The sequence below is a fragment of the Pongo pygmaeus genome, chromosome 17 (genome assembly GCF_028885625.2).
Source record: "Pongo pygmaeus isolate AG05252 chromosome 17, NHGRI_mPonPyg2-v2.0_pri, whole genome shotgun sequence".
NCBI lineage: Eukaryota > Metazoa > Chordata > Mammalia > Primates > Hominidae > Pongo > Pongo pygmaeus.
In genome coordinates, this window is record NC_072390.2 from 91,596,434 (window position 1) to 91,617,425 (window position 20,992).

Consider the following 20,992-nt stretch of genomic DNA (forward strand, 5'->3'; position numbering starts at 1 on the left):
TTGCTTCCTCTCTGCCGTGTGATCTCTGCACACACCAGCTCCCCTCCACCTTCCACCATGAGTGGAAGCAGCCTGAAGCCTCACCAGAATCCCAGCAGATGTTGGTGCTGTGCTTCCTACACAACCTGCAGAACCGTGAGCCAAATAAACCTCTTTTCTGAATAATTACCCAGCCTCAGATAGTCCTTTATAGTGATGCTCAACAGACAGGGACATGCCACAGGGATGATCCTTCTTGCTAACTGCATGCATCCCTCTAGTCAGTACAACAAAGCAGAAGAGTGCAGAGTGGTAGGTCTGCAAGCACAGCAGACATGGACTCTACTGCTGTTTCCGCAGGTTCCTGGCTGTGTCTCTTTGGGTACGCTACCCTTCTCTGTCAGTTTTCATCTATAAAATTGAGTTAATAGTGCCTATGTTGAAGAGCACTGTGAGACTCGAATAAATTAGATGAAAACATCTGAGTTCCTGACACACAGGTAGCCCTTTTAAGTATTAACTTCTTGTAAATTTCTCTCTCAAGACTTAAAAGCTGTATGGCCTACATGTAGGCCAAGAGAGTCACTGTACAAAATGTCTATCTGATCCATGCCCTTCCAGTCACAGACTTCCTCTTAGCCTTACTCTTAACTAATCCATCTCACTTTTTCTACATCTGATGTTGAAGTTTCCCCTCAGCCACTGTGTTGTCCACCTCTGGCTTTTGTCTAGTTCCTTGAATTTTAATAACAGATGCACATATCAACTCAGAAACAGGCACACAGTACCTTTATGGCGCTGGTGGGCCACTGTGCCATTTTCTCCACAGTCTCCTGCCTGCTGATCTACAGGCTGCCAATTTTGCCGTCTGAAGCCTCACTTTGAATTAGTCATCAAGGAATAGCTGACAATGATCTCAGTCTCTTTCTTCTGTCAGATTTGACAAAGTATGTTCTAATTGTACTATGGGTTATTTCCAAAAATACACTCCCTTAGCTTTTCCTCACTGAAATTCACGTGTCACTTGTCTCTCCCATCTTAAGATCTTATAGATTTTCCAAGTCAGCTAAGGTTTACTATCAGAGGCAAGTTTTGTTTTAATGCCACCTAATTACCCCATTATATCACATCCTTCCAAAAGTTTCAGGTGGGTGTCACCTAGTCCTGGTGACACCCGGGTATCTGATTAGATCCTTGACCTCACTCCCCAATGGAAGAGGCTCCACTCCTCTTCCACAGGCATTGTGAGCTTGTATGTATTCCCTCTGAATTAGAACTCATCTTTTTTTTTTTCTTTGAGACAGTCTCGCTCTGTCATCAGGCTGGAGTGCAGTGGTGCGATCTCGGCTCACTGCAACCTCTGGCTCCCTGGTTCAAGTGGTTATCCTGCCTCAGCCTGCCGAGTAGCTGGGACTACAGGTACACGCCACCATGCCCAGTTAATTTTTGTATTTGTAGTAGAGACGAGGTTTCACCATGTTGGCCAGGATGATCTCGATCTCCTGACCTCGTGATCCACCCACTTCGGCCTCCCAAAGTGCTGGGATTACAGGTGTGAGCTACTGTGCCTGGCCTAGAACTCACCATTTTTAGACCCATGTGCCTCCTCCACTGTGACAGCCCAAAAAGCAGGTTCCGTTTGGTTTACCTTTCTATGCCTGCACCTATTTCAGTGCTTACCACACGGCACAGAATTTGTTAAGCGAATTCGTAAGGTTGAAAACTTTCTGTACCATTTCTACAATTTTAAAGAAGCCTAAGATCTTTTGATTAAGTGAAACTTGCATGTTTATCTGATTCCAATTTACTTCTCTGAGTAAGGACTCTAATATTGTATTCCTTAAAAATGAATGTCGAGCTTCTGCTAAGATGCAGGGTCAGGGCGAGTCATCTACTCCTGCACAGCCTAACCTACAGGTGATATTTTATTTTGAGGCAGCATCAGCCTATTCCTTCCACCACACATCAACAGTTCTACAATGCAAAATACCCATACCAGACCTCCAAATATTTCACAGCGGTTCATCTGATTTTGCGAAGTCTGTCTTAAACCCTCCCTTTAGACTCAGTAACCCTGTCCTGGGAACATTCGGGTCCACCAATGCCACTCTTATAGAATGGAAGAGCAGGACATAACGAGATTGATGTACGAAGTCAAGTGGATCTCATGCTTGTGACCTGAATACTGGTCTTCCATGGACAAATCTGGGCACATTAAAAGGCAAGATGGAGTCCCCTTGTCCTCTCGCCCTTTATAACTTGAAACTGTTGGCAATGAAGAATTTACTCTTGGCAGATGAAATAACCCACCCAAGGGCTTGGAATGGGAATCTCCACATCTTCCTCAGTTGAAAAATGAAAACAGGAGGCAGCATTTGCTACGGTGCGAATGTCTGTGTTCCCACCAAATTTCATACGTTGAAACCTGACACCCAATGTGTTGGCATCAACAGGTGGGGTCTTCGGGAGGTGATCAGTGTCATGAGGGCAGAGCTCTCAGGAGTAGGATCAGGGCCCTCATCAAAGAGGCCCAAGAGGGCTTGTTCGCCTCTTACTCCACGAGGACACAGCAAGAAGGCTCCATCTATGAAGTGAAAAGCTCTCCCCAGACATGGAACCTGCTGCCACACTGATCATGAATGGCCCCGCCTCCAGAACTTGAGCAAAAAACATGTTGTTTAAAAATTGCCCAGTCTCAGGTATTTTGTGATAGCAGCCTGAAAGGACTAAGACAGCATTCTCATTGTGATTGTTTCGCTACATTTTTCCTACCCATAAACAAATCAGACAGAGGGATGTGTGACTGTCACCTGCTCCAGATTCCTAAGGAAGTTCCCCTTCCTTAAAGCCATTCTAAGCCCCTGTGCCTCAGCAGACAGTGAGGAAATCGGACATCCCAAGAACGTGTCACGCTGGTAGAGACGAGGCCATCTCACATTTTCTTTCTGTAATTTACAATAGTATCTTTTAAAAACGTACGATTGAGAACATTAATGGCACACATTAGAAATGCACCGTTTTCAAACAGCTAAGGAAGGGAAAATAAAGGTGCTGCGATGAATGTAGCCATTTGTGGTAAGGTTTTACATTGTTGGGGGTGGGGGGGCGTCATGATACCCAGCTTCCGCACCTAGCACAACATGGGCAAATTGCAGACACACAGACCCCGCGCCACTGCCTTTCACCCATTTCCCACCCAGCAAGACGTCCAGAGCAGCCAGCGTAGATGTCGCGCCCCTCACTGCTGGGTGATCAGGAGGCGGATAAAGGAGGATGTAAAACTGCTTTCTAGGGGGAAGGAGCTTGGTTACTTGTGGAACCAAAGGGTCTGGGATGTGGCTATAGGAACAGCAGTAAGCTCCTGTGTTACCAGGGGAACTGACCACGTCAGGTGACACAGAGAGATGTAGGCCAGGGTTTTGTTTTGTCCTAACACAAGTGTTCTTGGCCCTTCACTTCAATGTCCACTACCTATTAAGGACTTTGGTGTTGCCACTTCATTTCGGATGCACGCCCTTCTCAGAAGAACCAGCCATCCAAGAGGAAGGAGGTTCTGAACAGCGAGGCATAAACCTCAGCTGAGTTAGACAAGGTCTGCACTTGATCTAAGGTTGCCTTTCAGAGTATCAAAGGCCTTCCAAAACAGCATTTTCACCACAGAGTGGTGTACCCAGGGCTAGAGGCTCAGGTGGGGGGAAGGACGCCCAGTGCCGTTCAGAGTTCCATTTCCTGCCCAGCACATCTGGGAAGCCACATTCGGGAACTTATCTAGTCCATTCTTTCTTCAGCCAGTAGAGACACAGTTATATCTTTTAATTTAAAAACACATTTTATCTTTTTAGATTAGAATCTTTATTGCATCTGATGGTCCTGTCTCGTTTTCGCTGTCTCATCAGTAAACCATTGCAAACCACAGTGCCAGCCCCTCCGTGTCCCCACATTTTTGACACAATAATTTCCTCCAGGTGTGGCTGAGTCAGAATTCCTTCTGCATCCATCCCTGTACCTCCTGTATGGGTGACAGTGCAAGGGTAAGAACAGTGGGTGTATTCAGTGGGGAAATAACGTGTGCTGTGAAAAAAAAATGAGAAAAACACAGCATCTTCCATTAAAAAAGTGTATGTCCTCGAGTCCACAAAAGAGTTGAAAAAAAAAAAAACCACTCAGGCCATCTGGGCATCTTTTCAGATGAACGATCTTGTGAATCATCCTAAAACTCTTCTATAAATAAAGAGCATTAACACTTTGGTTTATGTTCAGCCAACAAAAATAAATAACCACAGATCAAAGCGGGCTGTCAAACGATTTAAGCCACCCTCTGAAATTGGGGAAAAATGTCTTACAAATCTCAGAACTCCAAGATGTTTTTATTTATTTCAAATTCCAATAGAATGAATATGTTTTATCTAAATATTTTTATCACACAACTAAAACATTGAAGTATTTTTTCAGAAATAGAGTTAAATACATCAATCTAGTTACAAATTCTAATATAAAGAGTACAAAATATAATGTTATCAATTGTATTTTAAAAAAGGAAATACAAATTCTATGGTCTTTTGCATTTTACTGCCTCAAACTAGAATTAGCAAAGCTGATGAGGAATGAACATTTTCCCTCGGGCGGGCGGCCCTGGGTCACTTCCCACAGGCATGTTACCGGGCTCCAGCGTGTGCTCCCACCAACCACGGCAAACAAAGGCGTCCTCCTCACTTGAAGTCCTGGCCTGTGGTTGTTTCATCTTTTTTTTTGCTCAGTGAACAAAACGTTCTGAAATTAGAACTCACCAAAGTTAAAAGCAGTAAAACAACATATGCTACTTAAGACATTTTGAAGTGGAAAGTAAAGCTATATGAATGCCGTCCTTCCTTCCTTCCTTTTTCTACAGCTTGGAAACCTCTGAGAATTTGCTGGGGGTGGCAGAGGAGGGTTTGTCTCATTTGAAGGAAGGAATGTCGGTAGACAGTCTCCAGCCACGAAAGCCCAGGAAGTGCCCTCTTCCACACAACAGACTAAGCACTGCACCCACTTTCTTTGATCCAGAAAGCATCCCTACTGACCCCATAACCTACACCCTATCTCTCTGTCCAAAGAACAGAGGCCGACCAGAGTTGCCACCCTGGAGAGGCACCAGAGATGAAGCTTGCCCTTTCTGCTCAACCCTGCAGCCTGAGGGAGTGTGAGATGATGAAACCCACATGTACCGGAGCCCCTGCAGAGGTGTTCTCGCACCCTCAGCGACCTGTGCACAGTGGCCGGATCAGGGGCGGTGGCCTGTCATACTGGGTGCTCCTTTCTCTGATGAAGTAACCGTATGCAACTCCCAACTGCTACTTCCCGAAGCACCTGCTTTGGAGGGAACCAGTGTCTTTCTTGGTTTAAAAAATAAATAAGTAAATATTGGGGGACCTCTTAAAACATTTAATACTTTTCAGAGCCTCAAAGGCAAAATTCACCTGGCTTTGAAGCCAAATCTGTACGGTGCTGAGAATGAAATCTGTCCATCTAAGATGACAATAAGACCTTCCAGGAACCAGGCAGAAAGGCGGGCAGGTACAGTGGCCGACTTCCCAGAGAAGATCCTCAGTATCTGACTTTTGAGAGAATTTAAATATTCATTCTTCAAATTAAGGAATACAAGTGAACAACCTGAAAGATTTTTAGAAGCTCATTAGCTGCGTGTTATTTGAATGCGAAAATGAGGAAGAGATATGAGCGGGAAACAGGAGAGTGTGGGAAGGCAGGCCAGGGTGCAGCCAGGCCCCGGCAGGGGCAGAGCGGGAAGCAGCGAGCGGAAAGCAGCGGAGAGACACCGAGAAGCTGCAGTGTAGACAACCAAACCCTTTATTGTCTAAGTTACATTAGACGCAACACTGTAAAAAATCCTGTTAAGAAACAAGGAAACAGCAGATCGGGAGAGGTAGTAGAAAGTCTGTAACAGTCAGAAGACAACGTACAGAAGTGTATCATGCAGAAATTACCATTCGGAAAGAAAAGGGAATCAAACAGTGGCTAAATAAATAAGAAAACACAAATCATATTAAATACTATGACCAAACTGCCATCAACAAATTAACAAAGCAATACAATACCGATGACGGGTGGGAGCAAGGGACCGCACATCCAGGCCTGCCCACAGCTGGCCTCAGGGGATGGCGTTCATGGGGGGCCCCCCCAGTCTGTTTAACTGGGTGAAAACCTTCCTCCTGCACTCTGTGCGCCCTGCGCGGCCCCGCAAGCTGACTGCCCTCCACGCCTGCTCTCCTGCAAGCCAGGAAGGATCCAGCACGCGGCCGGCAGGGCCCCAGCGCCAGCCCACTCCCCTCCAGAGTCTCCAGGATGGAGACTCGCCAGCAAGACACTTCCAGCTCCAAAGGCCAACTGTACTTTTCCATGCCGCTTCTGAAACAGTAAAAACGTAGACTACACTTGTGCGTCACTTTGGGTACAGAATTTCTTTTTAATAACTAAAACACAGAGAAACAGGACTGGGTCACTAGTCCCTGACATTCCTAACAGTCACCATTCACTTTCAGCCAAGAAAACAAAAGCCAGAAAATGCAGAAATGATCACTGTGGGGAAACTACTGAAATGATTAAACATAAATCAACAGAAGAGTCTTCTGATTTCTTAGGTGGACAGAGGAATGTGTCTCCGCAACTTTGCTCAAAATAACTTTACAGAACAATTACAGTTGCTTAACTGTATCTGCATGGACATTCCTAATTACACCAACAGGACAGATCATTTTCGTACATATCTGGTGTAAGAATATCAGAAAAAAGTAAAAAAAAAAAAATATATATATATATATATATAAGCTAGCCAGTTACATTGCATTGTTTGAAAGTGTTGCAAAGTAACCTGAACCGTCAAGTAATTTAAACTCAGTAACAAGTAGAATCCAGAACCAAACATTAACTAATAACAATAACAATAATAATAATAATATTATAATAATAATAATATTCAACAAATCATTAGAACAGGAAACCCACACTTTAGGGTGTGTGTATGTGTGTGTGTGTGTGTGTGTGTGTGTGTATGTGTCTGTATTTAAACAAGACTTTGTATCAGAAGCCCACTGTCTACAAAAACTGCACTAATCCATTACTGTATTAAGTAAACTGTTGCTCTTACCAGTATTAAAGGTTAGGATAATTTCTGTACATGTAAAATTATTGCTTTTTTGAAAAATATATTTAGCATGCTCGTTTTAATCCATTTCCTGCCTTTACAAAATTTCACAATTAAAAAAAAACCTAGTAAAGCTTTTGCAAAAAATTTCACAGAACATTTTCATTCAAGGCAGCAGTAACTTTTGATAATGCATAAAATCATATGTGCAAAAATCTGAAACTCTCAGAAATATTACCATCACACATAGTGTCACGGCAATGGGAAAAGAAAATATTTATATCTGTGGAATACAATTTCAATTGCGTACACTGCATGGTTTAAGATCCTTTGTTATGGGCCTTAACCCCCACCACAAAAACTCGCATTTGCATTACTGAGGAAGAGGTATATAAAGCCGTCCCCCACCCAAGGGGCTGGTGATCCCCACCCTTTATGAACAAAGTTACTCATCCTGTGGAGGTCACCAGGCCCAGGGAGAAAAGACACCCACTTGCTGGGGTGGCTCAGGGAAGGGGCGGGGAGGCAAAGAGTGGGGACAGAAGGCGCCAGAGCTCAGCACCCTAGTCATCTAGGGCACCTGAACCTGCTCAGGGATTCTTCTGCCATTACTAAAACAGGTCCGAATCGGGAGGACTCAGTGGCTAAAGAATTTGTTAAGACGTATAGTCTTCCTTTGTAAGCAGTTTGCAGAATGTAGCCCTGTTACAAAAAGGTCCTGAGAATAAACAAGAAGCCTGCTTTTCTTAGTGTTCCACTAGCTCTCTTCCGAGGCAGAATCTACGCATTCCCACAGACGTGTCTCCTTTGCCGGATTGGCTCAGTTCGAATGGTGGAAAGAATGCAACAGGCACACAGCCCCAGGGAGGAGTGCGATGGAACCAGCGAATAATGAGGGTCTCATCATCATGCCCCTCCGCCAAGCCTGCTTCCCACAGCACCTGAACGTCACCTCCTTCCTCTCTCTTATTTACTATTTTACATACCCACTAAGACAAGGAGGGGCAGTAGTATTAATACTCGATCAACCTCAAATCCACCACGGCTTGTTCCGACATCATCTCCACAGTCCCTCTTAACATGGGAGGCCCGCGACAGTGCTCAGCCTCGCCACTCTGTCCAACACACACAACAAGTATCTTTTTTTCCAGTGTCTCAAACTTGTCTTGAATAAGATAGATGCCTTGTGCCCCTACTGTGCCTGCCAGTACTACTGTTTATTGTAAGAAAATATGGGACTATGGACGATGAGCACGTAAATGCGTATATAGTATCTACATGTATTTCTAGAATATAGCATCTTCATTTATTTCTGAACGTTTAACAAGGAGAGGCATCTGCCTTCAGTTTCCACTCCAGCGCAGCGGCTCGGGATGTGAGGTGTCTGCTCAGGAGTTCTCCGGCTGTTCTTCCGTGGAGCGGCCAGGTCACAGGTGGAGGCTGCTGGGATATCGTGAGGGTACTGCTAATGGCCGTTACAGGGACCTGGGGTGCGTCGGAAACACACCTTTAGGGTCCCTTTCTGAGAGGCACTGTCTGGACGGTACCTGTGTTAGAATGGTCTCTCCCCTGGGTGAGAAAAAGGAAAGAACAGGAGAAAAGCTCATTTCTGCCTTTTGGTTTCTAAATGCATTTTTCCTATTAATTTTCTAATCAACATCCAAGAACACAAACAATGACCTTCACAAAGCAAGCCAACCAAGTAGGCGAAGACCCCCTAACCTGAGCTGTAACTCATTTCATAAAACAAGCATCAAGTATTTTAAATTTGCCTTGCTGCCTGAAAGAGAGGCAGCTTGAAGACGAATCATTTCCAGTGTGATTTAGAAAGGATCAATAGACTTCTCTAATGGTAAGAATGGCAGATGATAGTGTCTGAACCAGCTCTGGAGAGAAGGTTACGTTGGCAAGATGAGGAGGAGGCCAGATTGTAAAACTGTATATATTACAAAAGCAGACTTACAAGTGAATGGTACTTCCAAAACAAGGCTGAATTTGGGGTCACACAAACAAAAAGAAAAGCACGGCTCTCACATAGGTCTGTCAGAACTTCAGAGCATTTTCACCCATTTCCATAAACAATTACCAAGTTGGAAAAAGGGAAGGGGTATTCTAAAGTGAATTGCAAGAGAAAACCAAGCATAAATGGGGGTCCACAGCTTTCAGGGAATGCTCTCCGATGACATTTGAAGCATCCCTGTTTGAACAATAGCGTTTACGATCTGAGGACAAAAACAGTATGGCCAGATTAATCTTACTTAACTGCATTAACCTTCAGCTAAAATCTTGACAAAGTGAAACTGACCAGTGGAAATTAACATGCATACATAAACTAAGGGACTCATGTAAAATTCTGTTTCCAGCTATGCCTATAGGAACCCCAGAAATAATAGTGGAGTGAGTGGGGGAAGGTCTGGTTGACATAATGTATTAAGGGCTTTTCTTTAGTTAATAGTTCCAGAAAACTCTCACTTACAGCTGGCTCGGTGTTCATGACATCTACCAGTTGACATGTAGTGGAAGTCAGAAAGATACTGGACAAAATTTTATGAGGGGTTAGGGGGTGGGCGCAGTGGTGGAGACAGCAGTTTATTTGAAATGTAGGAAACAGTAACGGAATGAGAGATGTGATAAAACTTCCCTAAGTAGATGGTGAATTTCCTGCAGTAAACGGAGAAAGATTGTTTTACATTTTTGTACAGCGACGTCAGGCCGTGAAGAGATCTCTGAGGTTCTGATGGGAAATATTCATCATCAACAAACAGGGCTCACTAAGAACCAATTCCAAATACATTCTGGAAGGAAAATGGTCTTCGTGTTTACCAAAGAAAACTGGGAGTTATAGTTAGCTATTGGGTGTTTGGCCTTGACCGCCTCTGCATAGCGAACAGAGACGTCAGGGACCGTAAGAGGCGGGCAGGGGATGCCTATGAACACGGGTGCTGTGTGTGCCTAGATTTCACATGGACGGCACCCCCAGGGCACATCCACCTGGGTAGCTCTTCTTTTGGACCAGAAGTCACAGACTTGCATTGGGTCAGGCATCAATGGACTGTTCCAGAGGCAACAGGAAGATGGCCCTCCGTCCATGAAGGGCTAACGTTTTACATTACAGAGCTCAGAAGGCTTTAAAAACATTTATTTTGGAAGCACTGCAAAGTCGGGATAAGCCAAACAACTAGGTGGTTAAACTGTGTTCACAAATCCAGATGCAGAGATGTCCATTTTCTCTTCATAACTGAAGGGATGTGTTCCAATACCTCATTTTTTTAAGAAAGTTGTTTTAAGTTATTGATTCACCGGAGGCAACCATGTTATTATTCAATAAAGCAGCCCTACAGCATTGTTAAGAAATGAATCAAACATGGAAGAAAGGAGGCAGAGAAATATTCAAATTAAGTGGACGCACTGTAATCTTTTGAGCACGTCCACATCGCCTTGTCCTCCTGTCAAGGGAAAGAGTAGTCAAAACATGAGAAGCTTTCGGAAGATTTCGCTTTTCTTTTCTGCAGCTGTGAATTGTGGGCTTTTCAGTGATGCTGAAAGAAATACTATCTTTCTTGAAGGTATTTCAGTGTTCTAGGGATGGATATTGACTACTGGAACTTTACGAGGTCTACTTTCTCTCTTTCTTTTAGTAAGGCAAGGGAAATGTGTATGTAGTGGTGGGTGTGGATCGATGGCCTGCACACAAAAAACCCACCATGCCCCAGGACACACAGGGCACCTCTCAGCCTTCAGAGGGAGGTCAGCCTATAACAGGGCTTGCAGTCAGCCACGCAGGCAATGCTAAGTGCTTGAGGACCAATTATGCACAATGCTTTATTGACTAAAACCTTTACCCAACAAGCCATAAGTAAACAAAGGCTATGTGACTGGGGTGATTTTGGGTAAGTTGCCAGATCTAATTCATGATTTTTGGTAGCATAGTATATTTAGAGAAAATGGAAAATGCGTTTTAAGATGCTTGTTTGGTTTAATAAATAAGAAAAGCTTAAGCAAATGAGCTGAATTTCAAACTGTGATCTGTGATGCTGAGACTCTAAAAGTGATACTGAAAATAGATCATGCATATATTCAAATGTACCAACCTACGTGATTTCTCCATCATTTGCATTATAATAGCCACAGCTAAAAATGAGACAAATTAAGTCGCCATTTACTTTTTCATTTCCTGTTATTTTGATTAATGGAATTATTTATCCAGCTTAACCATTTTAAAATAACATTTAGAATAATAAGAAATAAACTATTAATCATAGTCTTTAAATTCTGGCAAGGAATCCAAACAAATCAAAACACCAGATTTCATATTTCAGCAGACATTCTGGTCTTTTAGTAAATCCCAAAACCACAAGGTTGGGGGGAATAATTTTTCTTGGTTTCAAAAATCATTTTAATTTCTAATGTTTAACAACAATGTAACAAAAAAAATCAATTTCTCTGCAACACTAAAGAAACTTCCTAGTTTTTCCTCTAACATCCACAGGACAAAACACCCAGATTTCAACATATTGTTTTCAAAAAGTGTTCTTTCTAATGATGAATGCTGATGATTACTAGAAATTAAACATTTATTCAGTTGTGCTAAATGGATGACCAAACATCTTTTAAACGACAACATGCATGAGCTCTTCCCCTCATTTAGAATTTGATTTGGAGGATCAGCGGTCCTTGATATTGGAACCATCTTAATCCAAAACACAGTAAAAGCACCAAGGACAAGCACCGGTGGCACCACCGGGCTGGAAGAATCACCCACAAGGGCGGATGCCCTCACAGCTGGGCTCCTGAGGCCCAGGGCCCAGACGCTCTCACCATCTTCTAGCTCGTCTACGATCAAGGCAAAAGAGTGAGATGCCTAGAGGGGCGTGCTGTGAGCATCCACAGCCTACGGGGAGCCCTGTTATTTATCCTCCATCTCTGCCTTCCAAGGCTCCAGGCATCCTTTCCACCCTTACCACCTACCAAAGGAAGGTGTTCAGAAAGAAATGGCTGCTTGACTATCTGGTTTTCATGACTTCCTCTACGGTCTTAAAGTATGTGTTTGTAACACGGAAGAGGCTTAAACCGTGTGTGTGCTGAAAAAGACTGCTACTAGTGTCACCACGAAACTACTTTATTTCTGCTCAAGCTTCAGGTGTGTGCTGATGAATTAAACCGACTTTAATTTAATTATTTATTCTTGATTCTGACTTATGGTGAATTAAATTAATTTCAGCAGATTTACCTGGCCCTTGTGCCTGTTGAATTGTTTCGCTGAGATAGACGGTATATCGTGATTTCTAAGAATTTTCCAGCATAGAATATTCAAATATTAATATGACAAAGTAACGGCAGTTGTTCTACAAAAACCAACATCTGTCTACCAACCGGAGGGCTTTTGAACAGAATGTAGCAAACGAGGTAACTATGCCTATCTTGACAATACTTTTCTCAAACTCATGGTTTTCCTGCATCCTCTCTTTAATGAATAATTAACGACAAGTCTCTTAAACCAAACAAAACAAAGAGAAGCACGCTGGCAGGTTCCGACAAAGCCACAAGACACCAAGTAAAGAAAACATGCCATCAAACTGAGTTCATAAGCAAAATCTACTAACCGGCTTATCAATGACAGCCATCCGTCTACACGGGCATAAGTATGTGTGTAGACATGTTCATGTGTGTGCTCACCACAGAAATGCTCTCCAAGTATGTGAGTTTCCTCCAGTTATTAAGGAAAATTGCTTATTTTTAGAATAAATGACAAGAGGTCCCATTGAATGTGTGCTCCGTGGTGTATGTTCTAACTTGATTTCCACAGCAAGTATACAAAATAAGTACCATTATCATTATTCTACAGATAAGGAAACTTAGGTTACATTATATGTCTATGGTGGAGGATCAAAGTTAAAGCCTCTACTCAATAACCCAATGATTATATTATCTGGGTCTCTCAGAGCAGAACTGGCTGACCTTGAATGAATTTAAATGTGATAGCTATTAGATATAGTCTGTGCCAGGATCTCTCCTCTCCACTGTAAACCCGTATCTTCGCCTGCCTATTGGGCATCCCTACCTGGGTTTCCACGAAGCTTTCAAACTTACCTTGAATTCTATCTGGAAATGTTTTATCCTGCTCCTCCTTCCAGCCTCAGGGGAATGGATCGTCCCTGGGGCCAGCTGCCTGAAGCCAGACCTGGAGTCAATACCATTCCCTCCTGTCCCTCACTTTCCACACCCAATCCCTCTGTTCTAGTCCCTCAAATCTACCTGCTCTCTCCAGCCCCATGCCAGCTCAGGCCACCTTGTCTCTCGCTGGGATCAAGCCAAGCGCCTCCAAGAGCTGCTTGTGCTGCCGGGAAACACTAAGCCCATTCTCAGTGGCGTGTGACCTGCTCATTCTTCTCAAGCTACAACTCTGACGGTGTCAGCCCTGCCTAGGGCTCTCTATCCCCTGTGGGAAGAAATTCATGAGTCTCAACAAGGAGACCTGGTGCTCTCTAGACCCCAGTCCCGAGCCTCTGCCCACCCACTCCGGCTCTCCCTCCGTGAGCTGACCCCCACCCAGCTCCTCCAGTGGAATGTGTTCCTCCACTCCGGGCCTTCCACGTGCTGAGCTCTTTAGGGACGCCCATCCCTCCGCCCCTCCATAGTCTTCCAAGCACCTCCAGCCTCAATGACAGGACCTTTCCCATGTCACAGCACTGCCCTGCTCTGCCCTATTTCCTGTCTAAGCCACCCATGGACCTTTTGAACCAGAGAAGCAGGAAAAATGGTTATCTTGTCTCCCCAGTATCCTGCACAGGCCTGGCATACAGTGGGTGGTCAATAAAATATTGTTAATAAGTGAATCAATTATTATAAAATGGAATTTCCAAATACTGTTTCAATTAATTTAGCATCTATTATGTATATCTATAAAAGTCCATTGACTTTAAGTGTCACATCAAATAATTTCAGCATGAATACACAGTGTTGCATGATCCAAAAAAAACACAGCCATGATCCCTAGCATCTAAAGCCCACAGGAAAAGAATCCGATTTAAATATTAATGAACGTTAGTAAAGCACTCTAAACATGAAAAAGAACATGGCTGGTAAGTATGAATCACATTCTAGACGTAAATAACTACAGAATGTTTTTCTATAAATCTATAAGGTATCCTAAATTTAACATAGCTGTTGTGATTTCTGTAAACAATGAGAATTACAGGATAAGAACAAAGAATCTTAGGACTTAAACCTCTACCTATTACTGATGTGTTCTGCAATTATCCTACCCAACAAATCTCTATGGGAATGCTTATAGTTCCAAAGTACGTTAAGGAAAATGGAATTTCCTTAGAGAACCAGAGCATTCAGTGATAAATCACCAAAAGCTACTTTAAATGTAATGAAAGACAAAAAGTACTATCAGAGGCCATGATCTCAGATATGGAATTTAACAAACCAACTGCCACAGCAGGAGACGCATACAAATCTAGCTCAGTTGTAATGCCAAGGCCTGAACCGCCACTGTCCTATGAATGAAAGGAGAGCTCACCCACTGAGATCTTCACACCAACAGTTAATACACAGGCTAAGTCTGAAAGCCACATTCACTCAGACCACAATATTGAGTTACTGTAAACTTGAAACTAAGACGTTAGTTGGTATGAAGTATAAAATAACAACATTTTAGTCTAGAGAGACAAAGAGAACGATGTAAGTACATCTTTTCTATATCAGAATCAAGAATGAGTAACAATTATTATAAACTCCCAGCATAACCAATAAGTAACACAGAAATTATTTAAAATAGTCTAAATGATTTGCTTTTTGATCTCCCATTTCTCCCTGGGACAAGAGTTTTTCAAAGAGGCTTAGGTAGAATTAATAGGCAGCAAATAAACTGACATGCATTCCTGAAGCATCTCACCAACTTGTTCCTAGATCCGCCTGGCCTGGCTTCCCGCCCCTGTCAAACATTCCTACCCAAAAGCCAGGTCTTTGGTGGGTTGAACGGGTCACCTGTGTAAGTAGGAACACTTGGGACTCACTCCAGTTGTAATATCAACTTGTAATTCTCAATTACGGCATGACCTTGCTGTTACTACATCCCACAAACACATCACGGTGACTGTTTGTGGCAGAGGGTTTTATTTCTGTTAAAAAGGACAATGCTTCCTAACTGCAGTGGAGGTCATACATTTGGAAATCTTTTCATTCCATTTTCAGCAAGATGTTTTATTTATTTCATAAGTTGTCATAGTACTGGGTAACTATAGGTTTTACTAAGAAAGGCAGAAGCTAATTATTTAAAACCTGTAATAAATGGCAAGGGTTTTTGTCAACAATACATGAAGCAAAGGCCTTTAACAACACATAGAAATTCTAACAAGGCAAAAAAAAACAAATAAAAAAAAACCCGAAATCCCTAATCAGGTAATGCCAATTCTACATCCAGCCCAGCTCAATCACTAATTAGCAGTGGGCCCTTGGTGAAGCCATTCATGCCTCTTATCTTTTTCCTTTAGAAATAAACTAGAATGATTCTCAAGTTCCTTTGAGATCTCACTATATCATACTGAGTCTTGACATCCCTTGGAGGTCTTAATCGCCCTCATCCTCACCAGCAAAGAGGAATCCCACAGACAATTAGATACTTCAGCACAGGGGACACAAACTGAATTCGACCACCCAGACAGGGCTTGACTCTCATGGCAAAGAAACTCTTTCCTCAATGACAAAGGGGAGAGTTTGTCTTTGGAGAAAGCCAGAATGTTACTGAGCGAATGCTTGTGCAACATGGGTGTGACGTCCTCCGGGAGGGCAAAATGGGAGAGCAATGAAGATACATACTCTCAGCCCGAGAGAATGCAAAAGACCCACTGCGGGCTGTGGGCGCCTCCCTAATTTACAGCAGGACTCAGAACCGCGTGCTAATGCCAGGGTCCCGCACACTCAGTGTATACTGAGTTGTGTATGTACACAGGTCACACCTGGATGGTAAGGTGCATCACAGGCACAGGCACACAGCTACTTTCAGGCACTCTGGCCTCGCCAGTCGTGTTCGTAATGCAGAGAAACAAAGCACAAAGCCACAAGACACCACGCTGGACACGAAACTTTTCTTATGGAATAACACAAAAATAATGTTCTTCAAGGAGATTAACCATAATTTGTTCTCAAGCAAACTCATATCCAAAACCATCTTGGAAAAACTGAGTTTCTAGTGTTTGCAGTCACCGCCAGTCTGTCCCGACCTCCTCCTCCCCAATACAACCAACAACCAGCTGTGTGCACCTAGACCCTGCACCACCCGGTTGGGAGGACCTCTGTGCGGGTACTGCCCACAGACGGCCCCGAAGGGTCAGGTTCCAAGTCAAAGCATATAGGATTATTTACACATCTAGTGAAAAAAACAAAAAGAAGGTCATGCTTCAGTGATGAACATCATGGTGCACCTTTCCCAGCTACCGCATCGAAACCCAGACATCCAATTCATCATGAGACCTACTTGTTTGGGGGCGTCTGCGGAGGTGGTGTGAACTTCAGAACCCCGAGGTCCATCGGACTCAAACACCACTGTGGGAACAAGGGGTTTGTTAATAGATGAGCGTGTGAGCTTCTGGACGTGCACATTAAATGAGTCCATTACAGATTAAGTACTTTCACAAAAAAAAGACACCAGCGCCTAGCCTGTGGCTGAAAAATACCAATTTACCGTAACACTTACAGTAAGAGACTGTGATAATGGCTGCCTGGGGCCACTGCCCTTTTTAATTCAGACCTCGCTGCTGAAGAAAGCAATCACTGACAACATTAATTATCGGTGTGTGTGTAAGGGACCCTCTTCTTGCATTACTTACCATTTGGCCTGTGTCATCTTGCATCAGACCAGCTTGTGTGTGCATCCTTCACACTCCTGATAGAGAACCCCGTCTCCCTGTCTCTCTAATGCCCCCGTGCCGTCCTGACAGTTTCCAGCCTGGTCGGGTGCAAGCTCTCTACATAAGGGCTGAGGGATTTTGCAGTACATCCTGCCCCGTCCAAAGAGGCCCGGGTGTATCCCACAGAGTCCAGTCAGTGCCAGTGAGGACACAAAACCAAGCCTACGCTGTGCTAAAAGGGTGCTTTGATTAAATGTGTGCTGGTGGCAATGCCATTCATTAGCATATTCATTTCTGAGGAGTCACTCTCTAATTAAAATGGAACATTTGCAAACAGGCTTATCTCAAATTAAATCACATGGCACATGGATACCAAAAAAACCCATTTCAGGTGTGGAGTGGGGGCGGCCAGTATACGATCCTGGAGGCAGATGGCACGCCCCCCGCCGCTTGGTAGGGGCTGAAATCTGAGTATCTCCCTGTCTGCGGATGGTCAAGCCACTGATAGAAGACACCCCTCTTCCTCTGCTCCCCTTGGGGATAGCTGGGCAGGAGGGCGATACCTGAGTGTGCCCGCATGTGGGCCCTGAGGTGGCCGGGCTGGTGGAAGCTCTTTCCGCACTCGATGCAGACGAACTCTCCTGGCCGGGCCTGCGTCCGGAGTGTCCCTGCGGTGGCGAGGTGGTGGTAGTGGCAGTGGCGGTGGCAAGGCCATGGTGGGGTTGGCGTGGAGGTGAGGAGGCAGGACAGCGAGGGGGAAGCGAAAGGAAAACATCATTAGTCTGTCTAATGTGTCATCATGTGAGGCTCCCTTCAGGCCCTGGTGACAACTGTCAGCCTTCATCTCGGCTCTGCTGACAGGCCAGGCACTCTCAGGACTACAAGGATGCATAAATTACAGCAAATTAAAAACCACTCCCCGGGACAGGAGGCGCCCGCCAGGCTGCACGTCGGGCTCTGCAGCTCCGAGCATCTGCAGGCTGGGCACAACCATCACCCGGCTCTGTCAAGCAGCACATCCGGCAAATCAGAGTGACACCGGCATGACAGAGACGAGGCTCATGGAAAATAGGAAGTGAGCAGGACCAGAGCCCGCCATGACCCGGCCGCGATCCTGGGAGACCCACGCAGAGTGAGTGCGGCCACGGGGTGGCCCCGCCTCTGGCCCTCTCTCCTGCCTGCCTGGGCGGCTCTGAGGCCCTGGCCCCCAGCAGAAGGGAGGGGACACCTGCAAGCACCAGGCAGCAGGCGCCCAAGGTGCGTGCACCTGCTGGCCATTGGCAAGGGGGGGAAGTCCCCAAATCCCACCTTTTCCCCAAAGATCATGCCACATCCCTGCACTCAAAGGCCGGTCTTTGTGTTTCCTTCTGATCCAAAAAGCCACACGACTTTGATTAGAAAGGGATGCAGAGAGTGTTTATTTGTCTGCACACCTTTTCTCTCTGAAGAAAAGGCTTGTTTTCCATGTGCTGGCAGCTCCAAAGTAATTTCTCTGGCTGGGAGAGTCACTGTTATGCGCAATAGTAACTCAACTCAGTAGGGAAAAAAAAACAGAACTAATAACTAGAAAAAGTTACACCTGTTGCAGTAACTTTTTAAAAAGCTGCTTTATGCAGCTGAGTTTTTATGTATCTAAAGGCTGACACCTGAGTGTGAACAACAAATGAAGAGAATGACAAAAGGCACCTTAGTCACATTGGCTGAAAACAAACCTTCAATATTGTTTCTCTTACCCTAATTCAGAGTAGCTCAATAGGTAAAAACAAAAAATCATGTTTACACTATAGATCATGTTTATGGAAATAAGAAATGCATGAACTGTGAGGCACATCTTGTCAAATTTCTTATATGACAGATCATTAACATGAATCAGAGAAATTTAACAACTTAGCCATCGACTACTCAATATTCCCATTGCCTTACATACACAAAAGGAGTAAGAAGAAACATTTCAACCAATGCTCAAGTTAACAGGGGCCAGGTGCCGTGGCTCACCCCTGTAATCCCAGCACTTTGAGAGGCCAAAGCGAGAGGATCACTTGAGCCCAGGAGTTCAAGACCAGCCTGGGCAACAGAGTGAGAGACCTCATCTCTACTAAAAATGTAAAAGCTATCCAGGTGAGTGGTGCATGCCTATGGTTCTAGCTACTTGGGAGGCTGAGGTGGGAAGATCACTTGAGCTCAGGAGGTCAAGGCTGCAGTGAGCTGAGATCACACCACTGCACTCCAGCCTAGGTGACAGAGTGAGACTCTGTCTTGAATGAAAGGAAGAAAAGAAAGAGGAAAAAGAAAAAGAACAGAAGAGAAGAAGAAAAAAGAGGAGGAGAGGGGAGGGGAGGGGAAAGGAGGGGAGACAGGAGAGGAGAAAAGAAAAGGGAGAGAAGGAAAGAGAAGGGGAGAAAGAAAAGAAGGAAGTAAAGAAATGGAAGGAAAGGAAAGAAAGAAAAGAGATTTTTTTTTTTTTTAGCTATTTTGTTCCCCCATTCATTTGCATTAGAAACACCACCCAGTGGAGCTCCTATGAAATGAATTTCTGAATACTCTGGCTGTCTGGATTTTCCCAGGTACAATCTAGACTGCTTCTACAGGTGGAATCTGACCACACCTACACACAATACTGACTAATGATGACGACATGCAATGTCATCTGTGTCTAACATTCACAACTTTCAAAAACTAAGTCATTATTCTTTTTTCAAGTAATTATTGTAGCTATTTCCTATCCAAATGAGCAACAGAGAAAACGTGGATAGCCCTCCCACTCATCCATGCTTATTTCCTTGAATTAAGGGTGCATGAGCACGCACGCACACACACTCATGCAGGCGTACATGCTCACAAGTGCACGCACACATATGATTTTCCCACACACTTCATCATATCACTTTCTCTACTTTTTAAAGACAGGGCACTTGCCCTTATGGCCAATATTATGCCCAAGCTACAACATTCCGACTTAATCACAAAGTTATAAACTTCATTTGAACTGAAGACCACCTGGTGAGCGCGCAGCTCAAATGTTCTCACCTAGAAATTCAAGTTGTGTTTGGAAAGTGGACTTAACGGTCAAAGGCCTGGCCAACTTCAGAGAGGGACACCCAGCCCTGCTATGCTGCATGTCATTATGTGGTGCTGTGCTATCCATAAAGAGGAGATGAAAAAGATTCTACAAAGAGAGATCAAACTGCAAGGAAGCACAAAGCTTTCATCACCATAATATGAAGGCCTCCTTGGTGTAAATGACTTAAGTCCCAATAAGAAATACCATCTATTTTATCTGGAATTATTTTATTAGCTTCAAATTTTATTCTAAGATTCATAGTATCAGATCATCTAAGCTGGCCATAAGGTCTGAAAACACAGATCATGTATTATTTTATTACTGTTGTAGCAATACATCATTTATGTTCTATTCCTGTTTGTTTACAGACTTGGTAGTCACACTGTACAATGATTACAGAAAATGCAGTGGGTTTTTCTTCTTAAATGGTCAGGGATCCCCTAAGGGAGGTAGCTATAGTTCTTTCCTTCCTGTTTGGGTAGAGTTTTTAGACTCTTCATATCTACAGAAACATCACCCAAACACATGTGGGGGGCGGGGAAGTCTCTGAGACTTCCGTTTCCCAACTTCTGAATAAAACCTGTCTTAGAGGCATCCTCCAATAGCAACGTTCTCTGTATAAATGGAACTTGTCCACTGCAAAATCAGAGAATCACACTTCTAGCACCCACAACTATTGCATGTACATGTGAGATGACTTTCTATTCTCTGAGACCATTCTCCTCTGCATATTTCTACCTCCCCAAACTACAAAATGATGCTACAGCAACAGGGCTAATCAATGACCACGCACAGGGAAGTTGTGATCTTTAGAGCTGCAGATGACACCCACCTAGCAGACACGTAACAAACGCATGGGGTGAGGAGAGGAGACCAGAAAGCACAGATACACTTGTATAATAAGACATGTCAAAAAGACCAATTTGACCAAGGAAGGAATGAAACAAGATTCTAGAC

General features: G+C 44.1%; 1 protein-coding gene across 16 annotated transcripts in view; it reads right to left on the reverse strand.

Annotated features, from left to right (window-relative positions):
- The window catches only part of ZNF516 (zinc finger protein 516), a 152,207-nt gene that overhangs the window by 13,112 nt on the left and 118,103 nt on the right, over nt 1–20,992 (reverse strand). For 8 of the 16 annotated variants that reach the window (XM_063653837.1, XM_063653839.1, XM_063653841.1 and 5 more), the window contains 2 exons: nt 17,538–17,642; nt 16,602–16,669 (listed from right to left, as the gene is read on the reverse strand). In XM_063653837.1, the coding sequence (XP_063509907.1) occupies nt 16,602–16,669; nt 17,538–17,642 (173 nt within the window). Of the gene's footprint in view, nt 1–4,327; nt 8,687–16,601; nt 16,670–17,537; nt 17,643–20,992 lie in introns of those variants that run through there. The other 8 variants (XM_054460578.2, XM_063653842.1, XM_054460584.2 and 5 more) reach the window with 4 other exon arrangements.